The sequence below is a fragment of the Coregonus lavaretus genome (genome assembly GCF_964263955.1).
Source record: "Coregonus lavaretus genome assembly, chromosome: 2".
Taxonomy (NCBI): domain Eukaryota; kingdom Metazoa; phylum Chordata; class Actinopteri; order Salmoniformes; family Salmonidae; genus Coregonus; species Coregonus lavaretus.
In genome coordinates this window covers 77,366,975-77,387,732 of record NC_139989.1, presented here as the reverse complement: position 1 = coordinate 77,387,732, position 20,758 = coordinate 77,366,975, and the positions used below count along the sequence as shown (strand labels likewise).

The 20,758-nt window shown below is 42.5% G+C and overlaps 3 protein-coding genes and 1 long non-coding RNA gene across 7 annotated transcripts in view; 3 read left to right on the top strand and 1 right to left on the bottom strand.

The window, feature by feature from the left end:
• Window positions 1–20,758, bottom strand: part of LOC311140606 (NLR family CARD domain-containing protein 3-like) — a gene marked incomplete at its 3' end in the record, with an annotated part of 114,285 nt that overhangs the window by 42,729 nt on the left and 50,798 nt on the right. The window lies entirely within an intron of this gene.
• LOC311141508 (NLR family CARD domain-containing protein 3-like) lies at window positions 834–7,946 on the top strand. Of its 3 annotated transcripts, XM_084176856.1 has the most exons (6): window positions 834–917; window positions 2,275–2,394; window positions 3,001–3,117; window positions 3,401–3,485; window positions 3,615–3,843; window positions 4,235–7,946. In XM_084176856.1, exons 2-6 carry the CDS (start codon window positions 2,291–2,293, stop codon window positions 5,206–5,208), a joined length of 1,509 nt encoding a protein of 502 aa, XP_084032982.1. In that variant the 5' UTR covers window positions 834–917; window positions 2,275–2,290; the 3' UTR covers window positions 5,209–7,946. The 3 variants fall into 3 exon arrangements, with proteins under 3 accessions (XP_084032982.1, XP_084032983.1, XP_084032981.1); XM_084176857.1 differs by lacking the exons at window positions 834–917; window positions 2,275–2,394 and having other exon boundaries at window positions 3,102–3,485; window positions 4,241–7,940; XM_084176855.1 differs by lacking the exons at window positions 834–917; window positions 2,275–2,394; window positions 3,001–3,117; window positions 3,401–3,485 and having other exon boundaries at window positions 3,790–3,843; window positions 4,241–7,940.
• Window positions 8,342–9,344, top strand: LOC311098838 (NLR family CARD domain-containing protein 3-like; the record flags this gene model as incomplete). Its single annotated transcript, XM_084139406.1, has 2 exons — window positions 8,342–8,859; window positions 9,155–9,344. The coding sequence occupies 2 exons, from the start codon at window positions 8,342–8,344 to the stop codon at window positions 9,342–9,344; spliced, it is 708 nt and encodes a 235-aa protein (XP_083995532.1).
• On the top strand, window positions 14,217–18,002 carry LOC311142486. Of its 2 annotated transcripts, none has more exons than XR_014614324.1 (4): window positions 14,217–14,386; window positions 16,412–16,558; window positions 17,533–17,695; window positions 17,787–18,002. It is a non-coding gene; the product is annotated as an uncharacterized lncRNA (long non-coding RNA). The 2 variants fall into 2 exon arrangements; XR_014614325.1 differs by lacking the exon at window positions 14,217–14,386 and adding an exon at window positions 15,816–15,963.

Genomic DNA, 20,758 nt, shown 5'->3' with positions numbered 1-20,758 from the left:
GTGGAATTAATGGGTGTGGGAAAGCAAATATATGTTTTAGCGCCTATCGGTCACACATCTACCAAAACCACAGAGCTTTTAAGCCCCAACTTAGATGAGAATTGCCCTCATGATGAATTTGAGACGGGGACTGATCCCATTGAAGATGACATGAGCGATGTAGAGAGTCTGCCAGAGGCTGAATATGTTCAAGCCACAGAGATCAACACTGAGCAGCTAATTGAAGGTCTCAAAAAGAATATCTATTTTTTGATTTTGGAAATCAGGAAAGAACACTGCATTCCAGCTACGGTACAGAATAGCATTGTTGAGGACCTCAGAACCATTTTTGATGCATTTATGACACACTACAGTGATCCTCTCAGGTTTCATCTTACAAATAAGCGAATAAACGTGGATGAACATGACGATCTCAGGGACTTGCTTAACAACTCTGCAGTATTTGAGGAATGCTTTAGATGCATAAGCTCTGAGTGGATGCTGGAGCATTACTGTGTGAAAGAATTGGGCATGGTCCGGCCAATTGAAGTACCACTGAGCAACAAAGAAGGTTATAAAACAAGGTGATTTCAATCCAGCTACATGGTACCCAGGCTATATTAATATAAAGAGACATGAGACAAAACAATCATAATGAATCAGATTACATGGACAGGGGGACCTGATCCTGGGTCAGCACTCCTCCTCTGGGACACTTCCCAGGAGTCACCAGGACCAAGAAACAGAACACTTACTGTTGGAAAGTCTAGTTACAGCAGGTGTTTACTGCCATCTAGTGGAAGATACCAATAAAACACTTTATTATCAGGGTGTGGAGACGGTTGAGCTGAAACAGAAAGTAAAGTTGTTCTTTTGTACAGGATCCATTTTGAGACGACAGAGCAGAAAACACTATATGGAGAGAACTAAAAAATAAAGTGAGTATTTCTAAGTATTTCTGAACAATAATCTGTTTTAAAGGACAGAGTAAGAGAATGAATACCTGGAATGCGATATTACTAGTTAGCAGAACTGCCACTTGAGCTGAGTTGCTGACAGACAGCAGTTTTCAAAGTGGAAACTAATCAGTAGGCCTACATGTTATTTAGATTGTCATTAAGGAGACACCTATTTTACAACCCTTTTTCCATAAAACATATTAACGCTGTAGAACTGATGCGCATCAAGAAATAAGTTGACAAAGCACAGGAAAACTACTTTAGGCGCTCTAGAGCACGTTAGATACATTCTGTCGGAGGTGGTTTAAACTGCATTCTAATGTCGACTTTGCTTATGGAAAACCATATCATACGAAGGTTTTTACACATGCTCAGTTGTTGGGTCTCTCGAGTGGAAATTTGAAATGAAAGTTATGGAACTTCCTCATGTGCTTCTGTTATGAGGAAAACTCCACAATGAAACTGACATGAAATGTGGAGAATGATAGATCTGTTGGCCATCAAGTAGCCTATTAATTGTTATGCCTGTCTAGGCTACTGTAGCCTGCCATTTTATACTATAAATATGTTGAATTGACTGGAGTCGTTGCAAATCATTTTGTGCCACTTGTGTAGCCAACCTGGAGCTGGCAAACAGATGTAATAAATAGCCTTTAACTTCAGTTTATTGTTGTTGTAGCCTTGTGTTATTATGTAATTAATAATGGCTGTGTTTAGTTAATTCAATTGGAAGTTAAAGTGTCACCATGGTCACAGTTATATCGCAATTGCTGATCAGATGTTAGAATGCATTAGATTGAAGGTAACAGTCAGCCAGATTAGGCTACAGGTATAAAAATAACCTGGCTGTTGTTGACAAGCATGGACCTATTCAGTTCATATCCATATTATTAATATTTGATTCATTGATTGAAATTACGACCCCATCCTCAGTAGCCTATTCCAGCAGGCTACTGGGCAACAGAAGCACTTCCTACCTCAAAATCGCCTTGCTATTCATGTTAAATAAATTAGTCTGTCTACTTGAACTAAGCAAGCTGCTAAATCATTCAGCTTACATCTTGCCTACATCTTGCCCAGGCTACTGGAGGCTATCTGAAATAAGATGTAGGCCTATCAGGGTCTATGTTTTGGCCTAGTTTTCAGGTCTTGTTGGTGGGTTTGGCGGAGTCATTGGGCTAGAAAAAGTCATTGCATTAAATCATCTGACTGTTTGGATGTGTCTGTAAGTAAACTGTTTTATTTCTAAGAGATAATGAATAAAATAGAACAATTGACCTTCAATAATTAGTTGTCACTGTGTTAAAGACAACCAACATGCTGCATCTCTGTTTAGGGGTCAGTGGTCTAAAATGAGTCTCTCTGTGGAGAGAGAGGAGGGGGGCCCTGCCTCTAAAATGAGTCTCTCTGGGGAGAGAGAGGAGGGGGGCCCTGCCTCTAAAATGAGTCTCTTTGGGTGAGTTGACAATATTGTTTAAGAATTTATATTCCAAAACGCTATATGCAAAAAAAAAATAATACATTTGTGTTTTTTCATCAGAAATGATTGCTTCAATATAATGTTCTAGATTTTAGATGTGCATGAAAATGAGTTTTTTCCCAAAACGCTTTATATCCAATTTTATCCAATGTTTAGCTGGAATGTAATGTTCGTATCCTGTATGTTTGACTGTGATATGCGGTTGTCTCACCTAGATATTTTAAGATGAATGCACTTACAGATGCAATATCTTAATTTGACCCTGTTTCTCACAGCAGGAACATAATCCTGCAGCAACAGCAAATGTGCATTTTTATGTGGATTATAATTAAGGGGCATTTTTTTGTAAGGCTGATCAATTTTTCATTAGGGCAAATCAAGTCCGAAACTTTAAGTGGAATTTACCCACTTTAGAAGCCTTTATAAAGCCTTGTAGTGGTTTAATAATTTATTTAAACAATAAAAGCTAATTTACGAACATTTCTGAAAATGGATATATAGCGTTTTGGAATGAAACTCTTGTTTCCCCATCTGAGCTCAGAGTAGATGAGAGATGTAATGTTTGTCTCTGTTGTGTTGAAGCCCAATCAAGCAGGAGAGACCAGCCTCCCCTGTACCCAGCTGTGTGTCCATGAAGAGTGACCGGTCTATGCATCTACCTATACTGTTTAGAGAGGGAGACTTTTCTAGTGAACAAAGGTAAGAAGAACTCATGGGTCATGGTCAGTGAGTTAAACAACACTGTCTCTAGTCATTTCTCCTCTCCCATTTTCCCATTTATTTTTGTTGTTTTCATAATCCATAGGCTAATTCTTTTTTCCATTTTCATAGTCCTGAATCAATATTAAACTAACACAACATTCCCTCCCTGTGTGTATGTGTGTGTGTGTGTGTGTGTGTGTGTGTTTGTGTGTGTGTGTGTGTGTGTGTGTGTGTGTGCACTCCCTGGATGAGGAGATGTAATCTCATGTTTTGTCCACAGAAACCAACAGGAGAGATCAGAGTCAGAGATGCTCAGTGGTCAGTCTTCCCAGAGTCATCAAACAGACCTGGCCTCCATATTCAGTGTATGTGGTCCTGTTATGTACATTTGTTTTTTTTTACCTCAAGTAAAGTTGTTCTGTCAATCATTCATTCATGTGTTAATGAGAAAGCATTTAGTCTCTTGCTTAACTTATTTACTTGATTTATTTCAGTTGCTTGAAGAGAATATTATGACATTTGTGAAGAACGAGCTGAAGATGTTCAAGAGGATTCTTAGTCCAGAACTCCCAGAAGGCTTTGAGAGTCAGAAGCAGGATAAGGAAGTGGTGGATGCTGAAGATGAGAAGCAGGAGAGCAGTGCCAGAGAGGGGGCTCTGAAGATCACACTGCACGTCCTGAGGAAAATGAACCAGAAGGAGCTTGCTGACACACTGGAGAAAAGTAAGAGCTGTCTGCCTCATGTTGAATGCTGTTTTAGAACATTTAAAAGCTGTAGCTAAAGTACAGCTAAAGTAGCTGTGTAACTCAATGATATTGTAGCAGCCTTAACACAACACCTAGTGACCTCATCAAGTAGCAGCAGGGATGTGTTGTGTGGATTCATTTAGACAGAGGAGAGAGAGAGAGAGAGAGAGACAACATTATTAATGCCATCAATAATACCAATAATGATATAAATCAGTCAAACCAGTGTGTAATAAATTATGAACATATTTACAGATTTATACAGACAAGAGAATAAATGATTATAATTTAAACTTTATAAGACAGTCTTAGAATACTGTAGGCATTAAAACAGATGTAATATTAGTATCCTCTGTGTTATTTCTAGATTCAGATGAGCTTGCTGTGATTTGCCAACGTGAACTCAAATCTAATCTAAAGAAGAAGTTTCAATGTGTATTTGAGGGGATCGCTAAACCAGGAAACCCAACACTTCTCAATAAGATCTACACAGAGCTCTACATCACAGAGGGTGGAACAGGAGATGTCAATAATGAACATGAGCTGAGACAGATTGAGACAACAACCAGGAAACAAGCAAGACCAGAGACTGCAGTCAAATGTAACGACATCTTCAAACCCTTAACTGGACAAGACAAACTTATCAGAACTGTGCTGACAAAGGGAGTCGCTGGCATTGGAAAAACAGTCTCTGTGCAGAAGTTCATTCTGGACTGGGCTGAAGGAAAAGCAAATCAGGATGTCCAATTTGTATTTTCATTCCCTTTTCGGGAGCTGAATTTGATGAAAAAGGACAAACACACTTTCATTGAACTTCTCAGTCACTTCTCAATGGAAACCAAAGAATCAAGAATCTCCAACTACGACAAGTACAAAGTTCTGTTCATCTTTGATGGTCTGGATGAGTGCCGACTGCCCCTAGACTTCCAGAAGAACAAGATGTGTTGTGACGTCACAGAGTCAACCTCAGTGGATGTTCTGCTGACAAATCTCATCAAGGGAAATCTGCTTCCCTCTGCTCTCCTCTGGATAACTACCCGACCTGCAGCAGCCAATCAGATCCCTTCAGGGTGTGTTGACCAGGTGACAGATGTACGAGGGTTCAATGACCCACAGAAGGAGGAGTATTTCAGGAAGAGATTCAGTGATGAGGACCTGGCCAGCAGAATCATCGCACACATAAAGACATCAAGGAGCCTCCACATCATGTGCCATATTCCAGTCTTCTGTTGGATTTCTGCAATAGTCCTTGAACACATGTTGAGTACAGACCAGAGAGAAGAGATGCCCAAGACTCTGACTGAGTGTCATACTCTGGCTCCCTTTGACTGTGTAGTTTGAGCCAGGGTGTATTCATTTGGTTGTTGGGTATAGGGTGTGTTCATTTGTTGTGTTTGGTTTTGGTTTGTTTCCTTATTTGGTCAATGACTCCCAATCGGAGGTAACGAGTGTCAGCTGTCGGCTCGTTATCTCTGATTGGGAGCCATATTTATACTGTGTGTTTTCCTGTGGGTGTTGTGGGTTTTTGTTCCAGGTTCAGTCTTAGTCACTGTTGGACTTCACTATCGTCTTTTGTTTTGTTTTACGTGCTTTATCAATTAAAGTCATCATGTTCACTCAACGCGCTGCGTATTGGTCTGCTCTCTTTATAGACGATCGTGACAGAAAAACCCACCATAAAAGGACCAAGCGGCGTGTCAAGCGGCAACAGGATCCACCTACACAGGATTTATATCCACCCATAAAAGATTCATGGACATGGGAGGAGATTCTGGATGGTAAGGGGCCTTGGGCACAACCGGGAGAATATCGCCGTCCTCGTGAAGAGCTGGAGGCAGCTAAAGCCGAGAGGCGGCGATATGAGGAGGCAGCACGGAGGCAAGACTGGAAGCCTGTGGGTACTACCCAAGAATTTCTTGGGGGGGGGCTAAGAGGGAGTGTGGCGAAGTCAGGTAGGAGACCTGCGCCTACTCCCTGGATTGACCGTGGAGAGCGAGAGTACGGGCAGACACCGTGTTACGCAGTTGAGCGCATGGTGTCTCCTGTACGCAGGCATAGCCCGGTTCGGTACATTCCGGCTCCACGTATCGGCCGGGCTAGACTGAGCATTGAGCCAGATGTCATGAGGCCGGCCCCACGCATCCGGTCACCAGTGCGTCTCCTCGGGCCGGCTTACATGGCACCAGCCTTACGCATGGTGTTCCCGGTTCGCCCACATAGGCCGGTGCGGGTTATTCCACCTCCCCGTACTGGTCGGGCGACGGGGAGCATCAACCGAGGTAAGGTTGGGCAGGCTCAGTGCTCAAGGGAGCCAGTACGCCTGCACGGTCCGGTATTTCCGGCGCCACCTCCTCGCTCCAGCCCAGTACCACCAGTACCTACACCACGCACCAGGTTTCCTGTGCGTCTTCAGAGCCCTGTGTCTCCTCCACGCACTGGCTCTATGGTGCGTGTCTCCAGCCCTTTACCACCAGTGCATACACCACGCACCAAGCCTCCTGTGTGTCCCCAGAGTCCTGTGCGTCCTGTTGCTGCTTCCCGCACTAGCCCTGAGATGCGTGTCCTCAGCCCGGTACCTCCAGTTCCGGCATCACGCATCACGCCTACGGTGCGTCCCCAGGGTCCAGCATGCCCTGTTGCTTCTCCCCGCACTAGCCCTGAGATGCGTGTCCTCAGCCCGGTACCTCCTGTTCCGGCACCACGCACCAGGCCTACGATGCGCCTCAGACGGCCAGAGTCTGCCGTCTGCCCAACGGGGCCTGAACTGTCCGTCTGCCCAACGCCGTCTGAACTGCCCGTCTGCCCTACGGCGCCTGAACTGCCCGTCTGCCCAACGCCGGCTGAACTGCCCGTCTGCCCAACGGCGCCTGAACTGCCCGTCTGCCCAACGCCGTCTGAACTGTCCGTCTGCCAAGCGCCGCAGGAACTGCCCGTCTGTACTGAGCCTGCAAAGCCGCCCGTCTGCCATGAGCCTTCAGAGCCGTCCGCCAGACCGGAGCCGCTAGAGCTCTCCGCCAGACAGGAGCAGCCAGAGCCTTCCGCCAGACAGGATCAGCCAGAGCCTTCCGCCAGACAGGAGCAGCCAGAGCCTTCCTTCAGACAGGAGCAGCCAGAGCCTTCCGCCAGACAGGATCAGCCAGAGCCTTCCGCCAGACAGGATCAGCCAGAGCCTTCCGCCAGACAGGATCAGCCAGAGCTTTCCGCCAGACAGGATCAGCCAGAGCCTTCTGCCAGACAGGATCAGCCAGAGCCTTCCGCCAGACAGGATCAGCCAGAGCCTTCTGCCAGACAGGATCAGCCAGAGCCTTCCGCCAGCCAGGATCCGCCAGAGCCGTCCAGCCAGGATCCGCCAGAGCCGTCCAGCCAGGATCCGCCAGAGCCAGCCAGCCAGGATCCGCCATTCAGTCCGGTGCTGCCCCTCAGGCCGGTGCTGCCCCTTAGTCAGGTACTGTCCCTTAGCCCGGTGCTGCCCCTTAGTCAGGTACTGTCCCTTAGTCCGGTGCTGCCCCTTAGTCAGGTACTGTCCCTTAGCCCGGTGCTGCCCCTTAGTCCGGTGCTGCCCCTTAGTCCGGTGCCGCCCCTAAATCCAGGTGGGGTAAGTTGGAGGGTGGTCATGTGGAGGAGGCTAGGGAAGCGGGTGGTGACTAAGGTGGGGGGGGGACCACGACCAGGGCCAGAACCGCCACCGTGGACAGACGCCCACCCAGACCCTCCCCTAGACTGTATGCTGGTGCGCCCGGAGTTCGCACCTTTAGGGGGGGGTACTGTCACACTCTGGCTCCCTTTGACTGTGTAGTTTGAGCCAGGGTGTATTCATTTGGTTGTTGGGTATAGGGTGTGTTCATTTGTTGTGTTTGGTTTTGGTTTGTTTCCTTATTTGGTCAATGACTCCCAATCGGAGGTAACGAGTGTCAGCTGTCGGCTCGTTATCTCTGATTGGGAGCCATATTTATACTGTGTGTTTTCCTGTGGGTGTTGTGGGTTTTTGTTCCAGGTTCAGTCTTAGTCACTGTTGGACTTCACTATCGTCTTTTGTTTTGTTTTACGTGCTTTATCAATTAAAGTCATCATGTTCACTCAACGCGCTGCGTATTGGTCTGCTCTCTTTATAGACGATCGTGACACTGAGATGTTCATACACCTTGTGGTGTTTCATACCAAACAGAAGAATGAAAAGTATCTTGGGAAAGAAGAGACAGTTCCACACTGGAATAAAGAGAGCATTCTGTCACTGGGAAAACTGGCTTTTCAACAGCTTATGAAGGGCAATCTGATTTTCTATGAAGAAGACCTGAAAGAGGCTGGCATTGATGTCAATGAAGCCTCAGTGTACTCAGGATTGTGCACACAGCTCTTTAAACAGGAATGTGGGCTGTACCAGGACAAGGTGTACTGCTTCGTGCATCTGAGCATTCAGGAGTTTCTGGCTGCTGTATATGTGTTCCTCTCATTCATCATCAACAATGAGAATCTAATGGCCAAACCTCAATCAATGTTCAGCTACTTTTTTGCGCTGTCAAGAGACAAGCCTGAAGTTACAGTCTTCAAGAGTGCTGTGGATAAAGCCTTACAAAGTGAGACAGGAAACCTGGACCTGTTCCTCCGCTTCCTTCTGGGCCTCTCACTGGAGTCCAATCAGAAGCACTTACGAGGTCTGCTGACAAAGACAAGAAGCAGCTCACAGAGCCATGAAGAAACAGTCAAGTACATCAAGGAGAAGATCAGGGAGAATCCCTCTCCAGAGAGGTGCATCAATCTGTTCCACTGTCTGAATGAACTGAATGACCATTCTCTAGTGGAGGAGATCCAAAGCTATCTGAGATCAGGAAGTCTCTCAGAAGAAGAACTGTCACCTGCACAGTGGTCAGCTCTGGTCTTTGTGTTGCTGACTTCAGAAAATGAGCTGGATGTGTTTGACCTGAAGAAATACTCCAGATCAGAGGAAGGTCTTCTGAGGCTGCTGCCAGTGGTCAAAGCCTCCAGAGCTGCTCTGTGAGTACATAAAATGACATTTAAGTACTAATCAACAGGAAGAAATATTCAGTTTAGAGAAATATATATGTATTATAATATGTATATAATGTATAATATTACATTGAAAAACTTACTGAATCAATGCATTGATGTTCACATTAGTATAACAATATGACCATACAATTCTAGGAGACGGAAGATGAATCTATATGTTGTTTAAGAGAATAAACCAAATGCATCTGCCATTGTCCTTCTACACTACTGGTGTTAAATTAACAGTGTGTTTGTGAAATCATGATGATCTATCTGTCAGGCTGTCAGGCTGTGGAGTCACAGAGAAAGGCTGTGCTTCTCTGGTCTCAGCTCTGAGTTCAAACCCCTCACACCTGAGAGAGCTGGACCTGAGCTACAATGACCTGAAGGATTCAGGAGTGAAGCTGCTCTCTGCTGGACTGGGGAATCACCACTGTAAACTGGAGACTCTGAGGTCAGTATTCCTGTAGTTGGTTAACAAGTGATAACTGTTCACCAGATCCATATGTGTTTACCAGGCACACATAGTCCACACCATATGTGTTTGGACAGTGAAGCTTACAGTTTTAAATTTGGCGCTATGCTCCAGCAATTTAGATTTGAGATAAAACGTTTCATATTAGGTTACAGTACAGAATGTCACCTTTTATTTGATGTTAATGGTGAGAGGTTAGCATGTTTTGTTGTATCCTCTGTAACTCTCTCACTCATAATTGTTCATGATTCATTCATGATTTTTATTAATCATGGCATTATCAGGATTAATTTAGTAGTGTTTAGAAACATGTTAATCTACTCACTTAGACAGAAGATTAATCCAGTCATCATCCACCATTCAGTTACTATTGGGCAAAACATAACCCAAAACACAACCAAAACAAACTGCAAATGCAACCAACGAGTTTGGGACCAAATACTAAACCTTTGACTACTTTAATACACTTGTAGTGAATTGGTCAGAATACTTATGACTTCTTCAAATGGGGGGACTAGATACATAAAGTGCTTTCATTTGAAATGTTAGCTTCTCTGTCAAAATAGATATGGTGTGGACTGTACACTCATACAATCTAAATCTGATACCTCACCGTCTGTCTTTTGACTGATAATGCTTTTTAAACTGCTCTGGTCAGTCTACTCAAATATTTGTACTATACAGTGAGGGAAAAAAGTATTTGATCCCCTGCTGATTTTGTACGTTTGCCCACTGACAAAGACATGATCAGTCCATAATTTTGATGATAGGTTTATTTGAACAGTGAGAGACAGAATAACAATAAAGAAATCCAGAAAAACGCATGTCAAAAATGTTATAAATTGATTTGCATTTTAATGAGGGAAATAAGTATTTGACCCCTTTGCAAAACATGACTTAGTACTTGGTGGCAAAACCCTTGTTGGCAATCAGAGGTCAGACGTTTCTTGTTGTTGGCCAGCAGGTTTGCACACATCTCAGGAGGGATTTTGTCCCACTCCTCTTTGCAGATCTTCTCCAAGTCATTAAGGTTTTGAGGCTGACGTTTGGCAACTCGAACCTTCAGCTCCCTCCACAGATTTTCTATGGGATTAAGGTCTGGAGACTGGCTTGGCCACTCCAGGACCTTAATGTGCTTCTTCTTGAGCCACTCCTTTGTTGCCTTGGCCATGTGTTTTGGGTCATTGTCATGCTGGAATACCCATCCACGACCCATTTTCAATGCCCTGACTGAGGGAAGGAGGTTCTCATCCAAGATTTGACGGTACATGGCCCCGTCCATCGTCCCTTTGATGCGGTGAAGTTGTCCTGTTCCCTTAGCAGAAAAACACCCCCAAAGCATAATGTTTCCACCTCCATGTTTGACGGTGGGGATGGTGTTCTTGGGGTCATAGGCAGCATTCCTCCTCCTCCAAACACGGCGAGTTGAGTTGATGCCAAAGACCTAGTTTTTGGTCTCATCTGACCACAATACTTTCACCCAGTTCTCCTCTGAATCATTCAGATTTTCATTGGCAAACTTCAGACGGGCCTGTATAAGTGCTTTCTTGAGCAGGGGGACCTTGCGGGCGCTGCAGGATTTCAGTCCTTTCACGGCATAGTGCAGGGTTCTTCAATTCCGGTCCTGGAGGGCCGAAACACTTGTGTTTTTTAAATTTCTACCTGGTAGTTAATTGCACTCACCTGGTGTCCCAGGTCTGAATTAGCCCCTGATTAGAAGGAGAGGATGAAAAACAGAGGTGTTTCGGCCCTCCAGGACCGGAATTGAAGAACCCTGGCATAGTGTGTTACCAATTGTTTTCTTGGTGACTATGGTCCCAGCTGCCTTGGGATCATTGACAAGATCCTCCCGTGTAGTTCTGGGCTGATTCCTCACTGTTCTCATAATTCCTGTAGTTCCTGTAGTTCCTGTAATTCCTGTAATTCTCCTGAGTGGCGCAGTGGTCTAAGGCACTGCATCACAGTGATAGCTGTGCCACTAGAGATCCTGGTTTGAATCCAGGCTCTGTCGTAACCGGCCGCGACCGGGAGACCCATGGGGCGGCGCACAATTGGTCCAGGTAGGGGAGGGTATGGCCGGCAGGGATGTAGCTCAGTTGGTAGAGCATGGCATTTGCAATGCCAGGGTTGTGGGTTCGATTCCCACAGGGGGCCAGTATGAAAAAAATAAAAAAAATAATGTATGCACTAAATGTAAGTCGCTTCGGATAAGAGCGTCTGCTAAAATGTAAATAAACATTGCAACTCCACGAGGTGATATCTTGCATGGAGCCCCAGGCCGAGGGAGATTGACAGTTATTTTGTGTTTCTTCCATTTGCGAATAATCGCACCAACTGTTGTCACCTTCTCACCAATTGTTTGGCGATGGTCTTGTAGCCCATTCCAGCCTTGTGTAGGTCTACAATCTTGTCCCTGACATCCTTGGAGAGCTCTTTGGTCTTGGCCATGGTGGAGAGTTTGGAATCTGATTGATTGATTGCTTCTGTGGACATGATGTACTGATATTAGGAGCACTCCCTTTAAGAGTGTGCTCCTAATCTCAGCTCGTTACCTGTATAAAAGACACCTGGGAGCCAGAAACCTTTCTGATTGAGAGGGGGTCAAATAATTATTTCCCTCATTAAAATGCAAATCAATTTATAACATTTTTGACATGCGTTTTTCTGGATTTTGTTGTTGTTATTCTGTCTCTCACTGTTCAAATAAACCTACCATTAAAATGATAGACTGATCATTTCTTTGTCAGTGGGCAAACGTACAAAATCAGCAGGGGATCAAATACTTTTTTCCCTCACTGTACATGTTCTATCTAGAAGCAATAATCTGATAATTTCTAATAATGATACATTCATTTATGAATAGATATGGCAGGTTTCAGGACACTGATGTATCTGAATATGTTGAAAAAATATACTGCCACTATTTTCACCGCCAAAGAATAGCTGTGTGGTTTTAATATGATTTGACTCTTTGAAGGCTGTCAGGCTGTCTAGTCACAGAGGAAGGCTGTGCTTCTCTGGTCTCAGCTCTGAAGTCAAACCCCTCACACCTGAGAGAGCTGGATCTGATTAACAATGACCTGAAGGATTCAGGAGTGAAGCTGCTCTCTGCTGGACTGGGGAATCCCCACTGTAAACTGGAGACTCTGAGGTCAGTATTCCTGTAGTTGGTCAACAAGTGATAACTGTTCACCAGATCCACATGTGTTTACCAGGCACAGATATTTTCATACCTATCTGTTTTACTGTTTAGAAATGAAAGCACTTTATGTATCTAGTTCTCCCATTTGAAAAAGTCATAATAATTTGGACATATTCTCTTATATTGTATTAAAGTAGTCATAAGTTTAGTATTTGGTCCCATATTCCTTACCCACGGTGATTACATCAAGCCTGTGATTCTACAAACTTGTTGAATACATTTTCAGTTTGTTTTAGTTGTGTTTTACATTATATTTTTCCCAATAGAAACTGAATGGTGAATAATGTCCTGTCATTTTGGAGTTACTTCACTTGTATTGTCAGTAAGAATAGAATATGTTTCTGAACACTTCTACATTCATGTGGATGCTACCATGATTATGAATAATCATGAATGAATCGTGAATGATGATGAATGAGAAAGTTACAGAGGAACAAGGATCATACCCCCTCTGTTATTGGTAATGGTGAAAGGTTAGCATGATTTGTTGTAGCATGTCACTGATGTATCTCAACATGTAGAAAAAATATACTGTCACTATTTTCACCACCAAAGAACAACAGTGTGGTTTTAATATGATTTGACTCTTTGCAGGCTGTCAGGCTGTCTAGTCACAGAGGAGGGCTGTGCTTCTCTGGTCTCAGCTCTGAAGTCAAACCCCTCACACCTGAGAGAGCTGGATCTGAGTAACAATGACCTGAAGGATTCAGGAGTGAAGCTGCTCTCTGCTGTCCTGGGGAATCCCCACTGTAAACTGGAGACTCTGAGGTCAGTATTCCTGTAGTTGGTCAACAAGTGATAACTGTTCACCAGATCCAAATGTGTTTACCAGGCACACATAGTCCACACTATATGTGTTCGGACAGTGAAGCTTACAGTTTTACATTTGGTGCTATGCTCCAGCAATTTGGATTTGAGATAGAATGTTTAATATTAGGCAACAGTACAGAATGTCACCTTTTATTTTATGTTAATGGTGAGAGGTTAGCATGTTTTGTTGTAGCCTCTGTAACTTTCTCACTCATAATTATTCATGATTCATTCATGATCTTTCTCAATCATGGCAGTCACAGGCTTGATTTAGTCATTGCATTCAAAGAATATGGGACCAAATACTAAACTTTTGACTACTTTAATACACTATAAGTTAATTGGTCAGAATACTTGACTTCTTGAAAAAGGGGGACTAGATACATAAAGGGCTTGTATTTTTCTAAATGGTGAAACAGATATGTATAAAAATTCCCTCAAATTAAAGGTAATATTATATACTGTCACCTCATATAAAACATTTGATCTCAAATCCAAAATGTTGGAGTATAGAGCCACATTTAAAATGTTAGCTTTACTGTGAAAATAGATATGGTGTGGACTGTATACTCAATACAATCTAAATATGATACCTCACTGTCTGTCTTTTGACTGATACTGCTTTTTAAACTGCTCTGGTCAGTCTACTCAAATATTTGTAATATACATTTTTCTCTCTACAAGCAATACTTCGATCATTTATCATTGTTAATAATGATACATTCATTTATGAATAGATATGGCAGGTTTCAGGACACTGATATATCTTAATATGTAGAAAAACTATACTGCCACTATTTTCACCACCAAAGAATAGCAGTGTGGTTTTAATATGATTTGACTCTTTGCAGGCTGTCAGGCTGTCTAGTCACAGAGGAAGGCTGTGCTTCTCTGGTCTCAGCTCTGAAGTCAAACCCCTCACACCTGAGAGAGCTGGACCTGAGCTACAATCACCCAGGAGACTCAGGAGTCAGACTGCTCTCTGCTGGACTGGAGGATCCACACTGCAGACTGGAGAAACTCAAGTATGTAGAGGGTTTATGTCAATGTTCATATCAGACATGTTGGAGTTATCAGGCTAGTTAAGACAAACATTCTGACCACCACTTGGACTAAGTTATATAAAGACTGTGTGTGTGTGTGTGTGTGTGTGTGTGTGTGTGTGTGTGTGTGTCCAGTGTGTGTGTGTGTGTGTGTGTGTGTGTGTGTGTGTGTGTGTCCAGTGTGTGTGTGTGTGTGTGTGTGTGTGTGTGTGTGTGTGTCCAGTGTGTGTGTGTGTGCACGTGTATCAGTACACACACTGGACACACACACACACTGGACACACATACACACTGGACACACACACACACACTGGACACACACACACACACACACTGTAAACACACACACTGGACACATACACACAAAGGACACACACACACACAAAGGACACACACACACACACACACTGGACAAACACACACACTGGACACACACGCACTCACACTGGACACACACACACTAGACACACACACACACACACACACACACTAGACATACACACACACACACTGGACACACACACACAATGGACACACACACACACACTGGACAAACACACACACACACACACACACACACACACACACTGGACACACACGCACACACACACATTGGACAAACACACACACACCGGACACACACACACACACACACAAACACTGGACACACACACACACACTGGACACACACACACAAATGTATATACTGACTGTGTGTGTGTGTGTGTGTGTGTGTGTGTGTGTGTGTGTGTGTGTGTGTGTGTGTGTGTGTGTGTGTGTGTACTCGTTTTAGTGACATATGAAGACAATTTTATGAAATCTCACCTTCATTGTCAGGACGCTCGGAAATATGAGGACATTTTTGGAGTCCTCATTTTTCCGAGCTCACTACAGTGTTCTAGACGACCATAGAATGCCCCTAAACCAAAAATCTGAAAAGTCTTTAAATGTCACAATCTCATGATTTGAAGTGTGTGTGTGTGTTTACGCTTTTTGCTCACCTGTGAATACGCCACCTAGTGGTCAGTTTTGGAACATTAACACACTTTAAACACACTTTAGTCACGTGACACACTTTAGTCACGTGACACACTTTAGTTACGTGACATATCCTGATTTTGTTTGAGCACATTTTCCAACTATTCAAGATAGATTTACTTGAATACACATAATACATGTCATCATAGTCAACTATAACTAAGCTTTGGATAAAAGCGTCTGCTAAATGGCATATTATTTGTAGCTCAGCTGGTAGAGCACGGCGCTTGTAACGCCAAGGTAGTGGGTTCGATCCCCGGGACCACCCATACACAAAAAAATGTATGCACGCATGACTGTAAGTCGCTTTGGATAAAAGCGTCTGCTAAATGGCATATTATTTTTATTTATTATTTATTATTTATTTATTATTATAAAATCCCCCTAAATCCCTCAAATAAAAACGTAATTTAGCATCAATTAGCCAGATAAGCTAATGTTAGCAAATTAGCTGAAAGGAATGAAAAGGACTTTTGCCACATGGAAAATTCAGAACTGGAAGAAGTGCAAGAGAAATGAAGGTAATACATTTATTTTTCTTCATTTACAACTAAAGAGATAGTTATTATCTAAGCTGTTCTTACATTTAAGTGTTCTTGACCACAAATGTTACTTAGCACTATCATGTTTTTCCATTTAAAGCCAAAGTGATGAAATTGGTTGTTCAGTTCAGATAATGTTATTTGTAGAGTTTACAGTACTATACTTTTATAACAGTATTTATCTTTGAAGGTGTTAAGATTGCTTACTGTGCTTACTGTGAAAATATTGCTATTGTGATTGCAGTTGCATAAGGTTTGCACTGATCGGTTAGCCTAATAAGCTAACCAGATACTGCATTAGTAAGAACATGAGCACGATATGACTAAAGGCAGACTAATACCATTTGATATATCCTTATTCGATTCAAATCAAGTATTAGTCTTTTCTGTATTTGTCTCGCTGACTTTTTGTCATCTTCCAATGTAGATGTTTTCTAGTTGAGGAGCACATGGGCAATTGAAGAGCATGTCAAAACGAAGAGCCAGACTTAGTCCTGAGGCTGAGGCTATTCATTTTATTATTTCTGGAAGTGACAAGCCTTGTATAAAGTCAAATGGATCAATGACTATAAAGGTATGTTATACACACACGCTACTCATACCATATTGGGATGTCATTTGAAACACATTCAAGTCTTACACAAGTGAAAAAATCACTGCGTACCGCTGCATTAGACACATACGGCTTTAACATCCAATTTCAGAAGTTATGTTGTGATTATTTTGCAAGCAGTTGGGGGATGGGGAAAAAGATTCAAGATTTATGAACTACACCTCCCAACTTCTATTAGAATGTGTGATATTGGTGGTAATTTCCTTGGCCAGTCGGCAGACCGTTCGTGCTATGTGTGAAAGCCGGTAATGTGATTTAAATTCAAAAAATGTTTTTAACATTTGATCATAACAACCCCATCGATAAACGGAATGTAGAAGCATTTGGGTGATAAAAATGTACAATACATGTGAATGATGCGTATCAGCGCGTAGAACAAATACGGCACCATTCAAGTTAACAGAACAGGGAAAATGCACCGCCGAGTAGGCCTACCGACAGAGTGTTCACAACATGAGTGGGTGTGTGCGTAATCCCTGCCTGTTATGATTTGGGATTTTTTTGTGTACGCTGATGTCCTTAAATACAAAGTCTGCAATAAAGCGGTCTAAAGCGAGGAGTCAAAGGCAGACTCAGCGGTGCAAGTCACTGCAGGTCTAGCGGTGATAACTGCTGGAACCTGACCGGGGATCACATCTCTTTTTGCCCCGCTTTAACGCCATTGTTTCGGCGTTTCCGTTTTTAGCTGTAGATCTGTCATTAAATCCAACATAAAATACGTCTCCTCGTGATTTCATAGTTTTCAGACCAAATTTATTTTGAATGATGTCACCTTTTTGGGTCCTTACCAGTTTGCACCCCTGCAATGGATCTTTCCCCTAAATATTAAATCATACACATTGATAAGCAGGCTAAATGGGTCTGATCAACTGCAATTCATTAACCTAATTTGAACTGTATTACTTGATACTAAGTTCTTAACTTTGTTACATCAGGACGTGGTGTATTTGCCTCAGCACCAATTGAAAAGGGATCCTTTGTCCTCGAGTACCGTGGGGAGTTTATATCGCAATATGAACGGGACAAGAGGCAGGGGAAGTATACGGAAAAGCAAAATGCTTTCTTGTTTGATTTTGAATGGAACAATGGCTCATGGTGGTAAGTAAAACCCTATAAGACATCAGTTAATCTCTATATGTTTATATGTTTTGTGGAGAAAACGTAAATCTGTTTCCCTCTTCAATTTTAGCATAGATGCATCCTGCGAAGATGGTTCACTGGGGAGGCTGGTAAATGATGCCCACAGGTCCCCAAATTGCAAAATGAAAAAGATGATAGTCCAATGTAAACCTCATCTTTGCTTGTTTGCTATTGAAAACATCCAAGCAGAGAGTGAAATAACCTATGATTATGGATAATCTCAGTGGCCATGGCGTGCTCTGGTAAGTAAATCTGCTTTGATATATTATAATGTATAGGATCTGTCAAAGAATTATGAAATATATAAATACATGTCCCTTCTTGCATGTATGTTGTCACCGCTTTATATATATATATACAGTTGAAGTCGGAAGTTTACATACACCTTAGCCAAATACATTTAAACTCAGTTTTTCACAATTCCTGACATTTAATCCAAGTAAAAAATCCCTGTTTTAGGTCAGTTAGGATCACCACTTTATTTTAAGAATGTGAAATGTCAGAATAATAGTAGAGAGAATTATTTATTTCAGCTTTTATTTCTTTCATCACATTCCCAGTGGGTCAGAAGTTTACATACACTCAATTAGTATTTGGTAGCATTGCCTTTAAATTGTTTAACTTGGGTCAAACGTTTCGGGTAGCCTTCCACAAGCTTCCCACAATAAGTTGGGTGAATTTTGGCCGATTCCTCCTGACAGAGCTGGTGTAACTGAGTCAGGTTTGTAGGCCTCCTTGCTCGCACACGCTTTTTCAGTTCTGCCCACACATTTTCTATAGGATTGAGGTCAGGGCTTTTTGATGGCCACTCCAAAACCTTGACTTTGTTGTCCTTAAGCCATTTTGCCACAACTTTGGAAGTATGCTTGGGGTCATTGTCCATTTGGAAGACCCATTTGCGACCAAGCTTTAACTTCCTGACTGATGTCTTGAGATGTTGCTTCAATATATCCACATAATTTTCCTTCCTCATGATGCCATCTATTTTGTTAAGCGCACCAGTCCCTCCTGCAGCAAAACACCCCCACAGCATGATGCTGCCACCCCCGTGCTTCACGGTTGGGATGGTGTTCTTCGGCTTGCAAGCCTACCCCCTTTTTCCTCCAAACATATTGATGGTCATTAAGGCCAAACAGTTCTATTTTTGTTTCATCAGACCAGAGGACATTTCTCCAAAAAGTACGATCTTTGTCCCCATGTGCAGTTGCAAACCACAGTCTGGCTTTTTTATGGCGGTTTTGAAGCAGTGGCTTCTTCCTTGCTGAGCGGCCTTTCAGGTTATGTCGATATAGGACTCGTTTTACTGTGGAAATAGATACTTTTGTACCTGTTTCCTCCAGCATCATCACAAGGTCCTTTGCTGTTGTTCTGGGATTGATTTGCACCTTTCGCACCAAAGTACATTCATCTCTAGGAGACAGAACGCGTCTCCTTCCTGAGCGGTATGACGGCTTCGTGGTCCCATGGTGTTTATACTTGCGTACTATTGTTTGTACAGATGAACGTGGTACCTTCAGGCGTTTGGAAATTGCTCCCAAGGATGAACCAGACTTGTGGAGGTCTACACATTTTTTTCTGAGGTCTTGGCTGATTTATTTTGATTTTCCCATGATGTCAAGCAAAGAGGCACTGAGTTTGAAGGTAGGCCTTGAAATAGATCCACAGGTACACCTCCAATTGACTCAAATGATGTCAATTAACCTATCAGAAGCTTCTAAAGCCATGACATCATTTTCTGGAATTTTCCAAGCTGTTTAAAGGCACAGTCAACTTAGTGTATGTAAACTTCTGACCCACTGGAATTGTGATACAGTGAATTATAAGTGAAAAAATCTGTCTGTAAACAATTGTTGGAAAAATTACTTGTATCATGCACAAAGTAGATGTCCTAACCAACTTGCCAAAACTATAGTTTGTTAACAAGAAATTTGTGGAGTGGTTGAAAAACGAGTTTTAATGACTCCAACCTAAGTGTATGTAAACTTCCGACTTCAACTGTATACACTGATTAAATAGAGTATAATACAGAATATTTATTGTTGTGTTTCGTTGCAGACACCAAGTGACAAGATCCCAGCTCAACCTTCAGCAGACCCAGAAGTGAGACAGAGATCCACTTCATCCATCCAACAGGTTATTACACATTTATTGTACATCTTTTCTATTTAAATTAAATTGATGTCTCAGTTCATTCCTATATATGAATTAAATGGCTTTTTACTGTATTACAACCAACCTTTTGTGTAAAATGTTCACAATATCAAAATTCCCATAACTTGTTTCGATATCATAGCGTAAACAAAATTAGCCCGACCATTTGACAGAACTAACCGCCCCTCAAAACATAAAATTAATCTTTATTCTCTCTAATGCCTATGTTTGTTTGTTTTTTGGGCAATGTTTTTGCCCATTTAACATACTTCTTATTAATTTGTGTGATTTAATTGATATGGCAGTAGATCCATTTACATTACTTTTAAGGTTGTGAGCTTTATTTGACCACAAAAGGATAACTCAAAGTCAGGAACCTTGACTCTAGATGTGTTCAGTCGTCATGTCCTCATTTCGTACTTAGTCTGTTCAAGACGTAAATGTGTTTCAGATGACGTCCCGATATGGTATGACCCAACCAGAGTAGAGTGTGTGTGTTACACGGTCCTCATATTGTTGGTTAGCAGATATTGTACAGCTTTAACCATTTCTATAGAGTCTTGCATAAAAAGCCCAGAACCACATATGAATTATCTTTCCTAACATCTGTGGTCAATGCAGCCCTTGACCTCAGCAATGAGTCTCACCCCAAAGGCGATTATGATTGACAGGTGGTAGGAATATATTGTGACTGAACTGAGTATGATCATTAGTTTACTAAATAGATATGATCTATATTATAAAACACAATATTTCTGACATGTTATTGTTGTATTTTGTTGCAGACACCAAGTGACAAGATCCCAGCTCAACCTTCAGCAGACCCAGAAGTGAGACAGAGATCCACTTCATCCATCCAACAGGTTATTA

Bases quoted from the DNA above. Each gene is read 5' to 3' on its own strand.
- LOC311141508 (XM_084176855.1), top strand. From the start codon at position 5,477: ATGTTCACTCAACGCGCTGCGTATTGGTCTGCTCTCTTTATAGACGAT.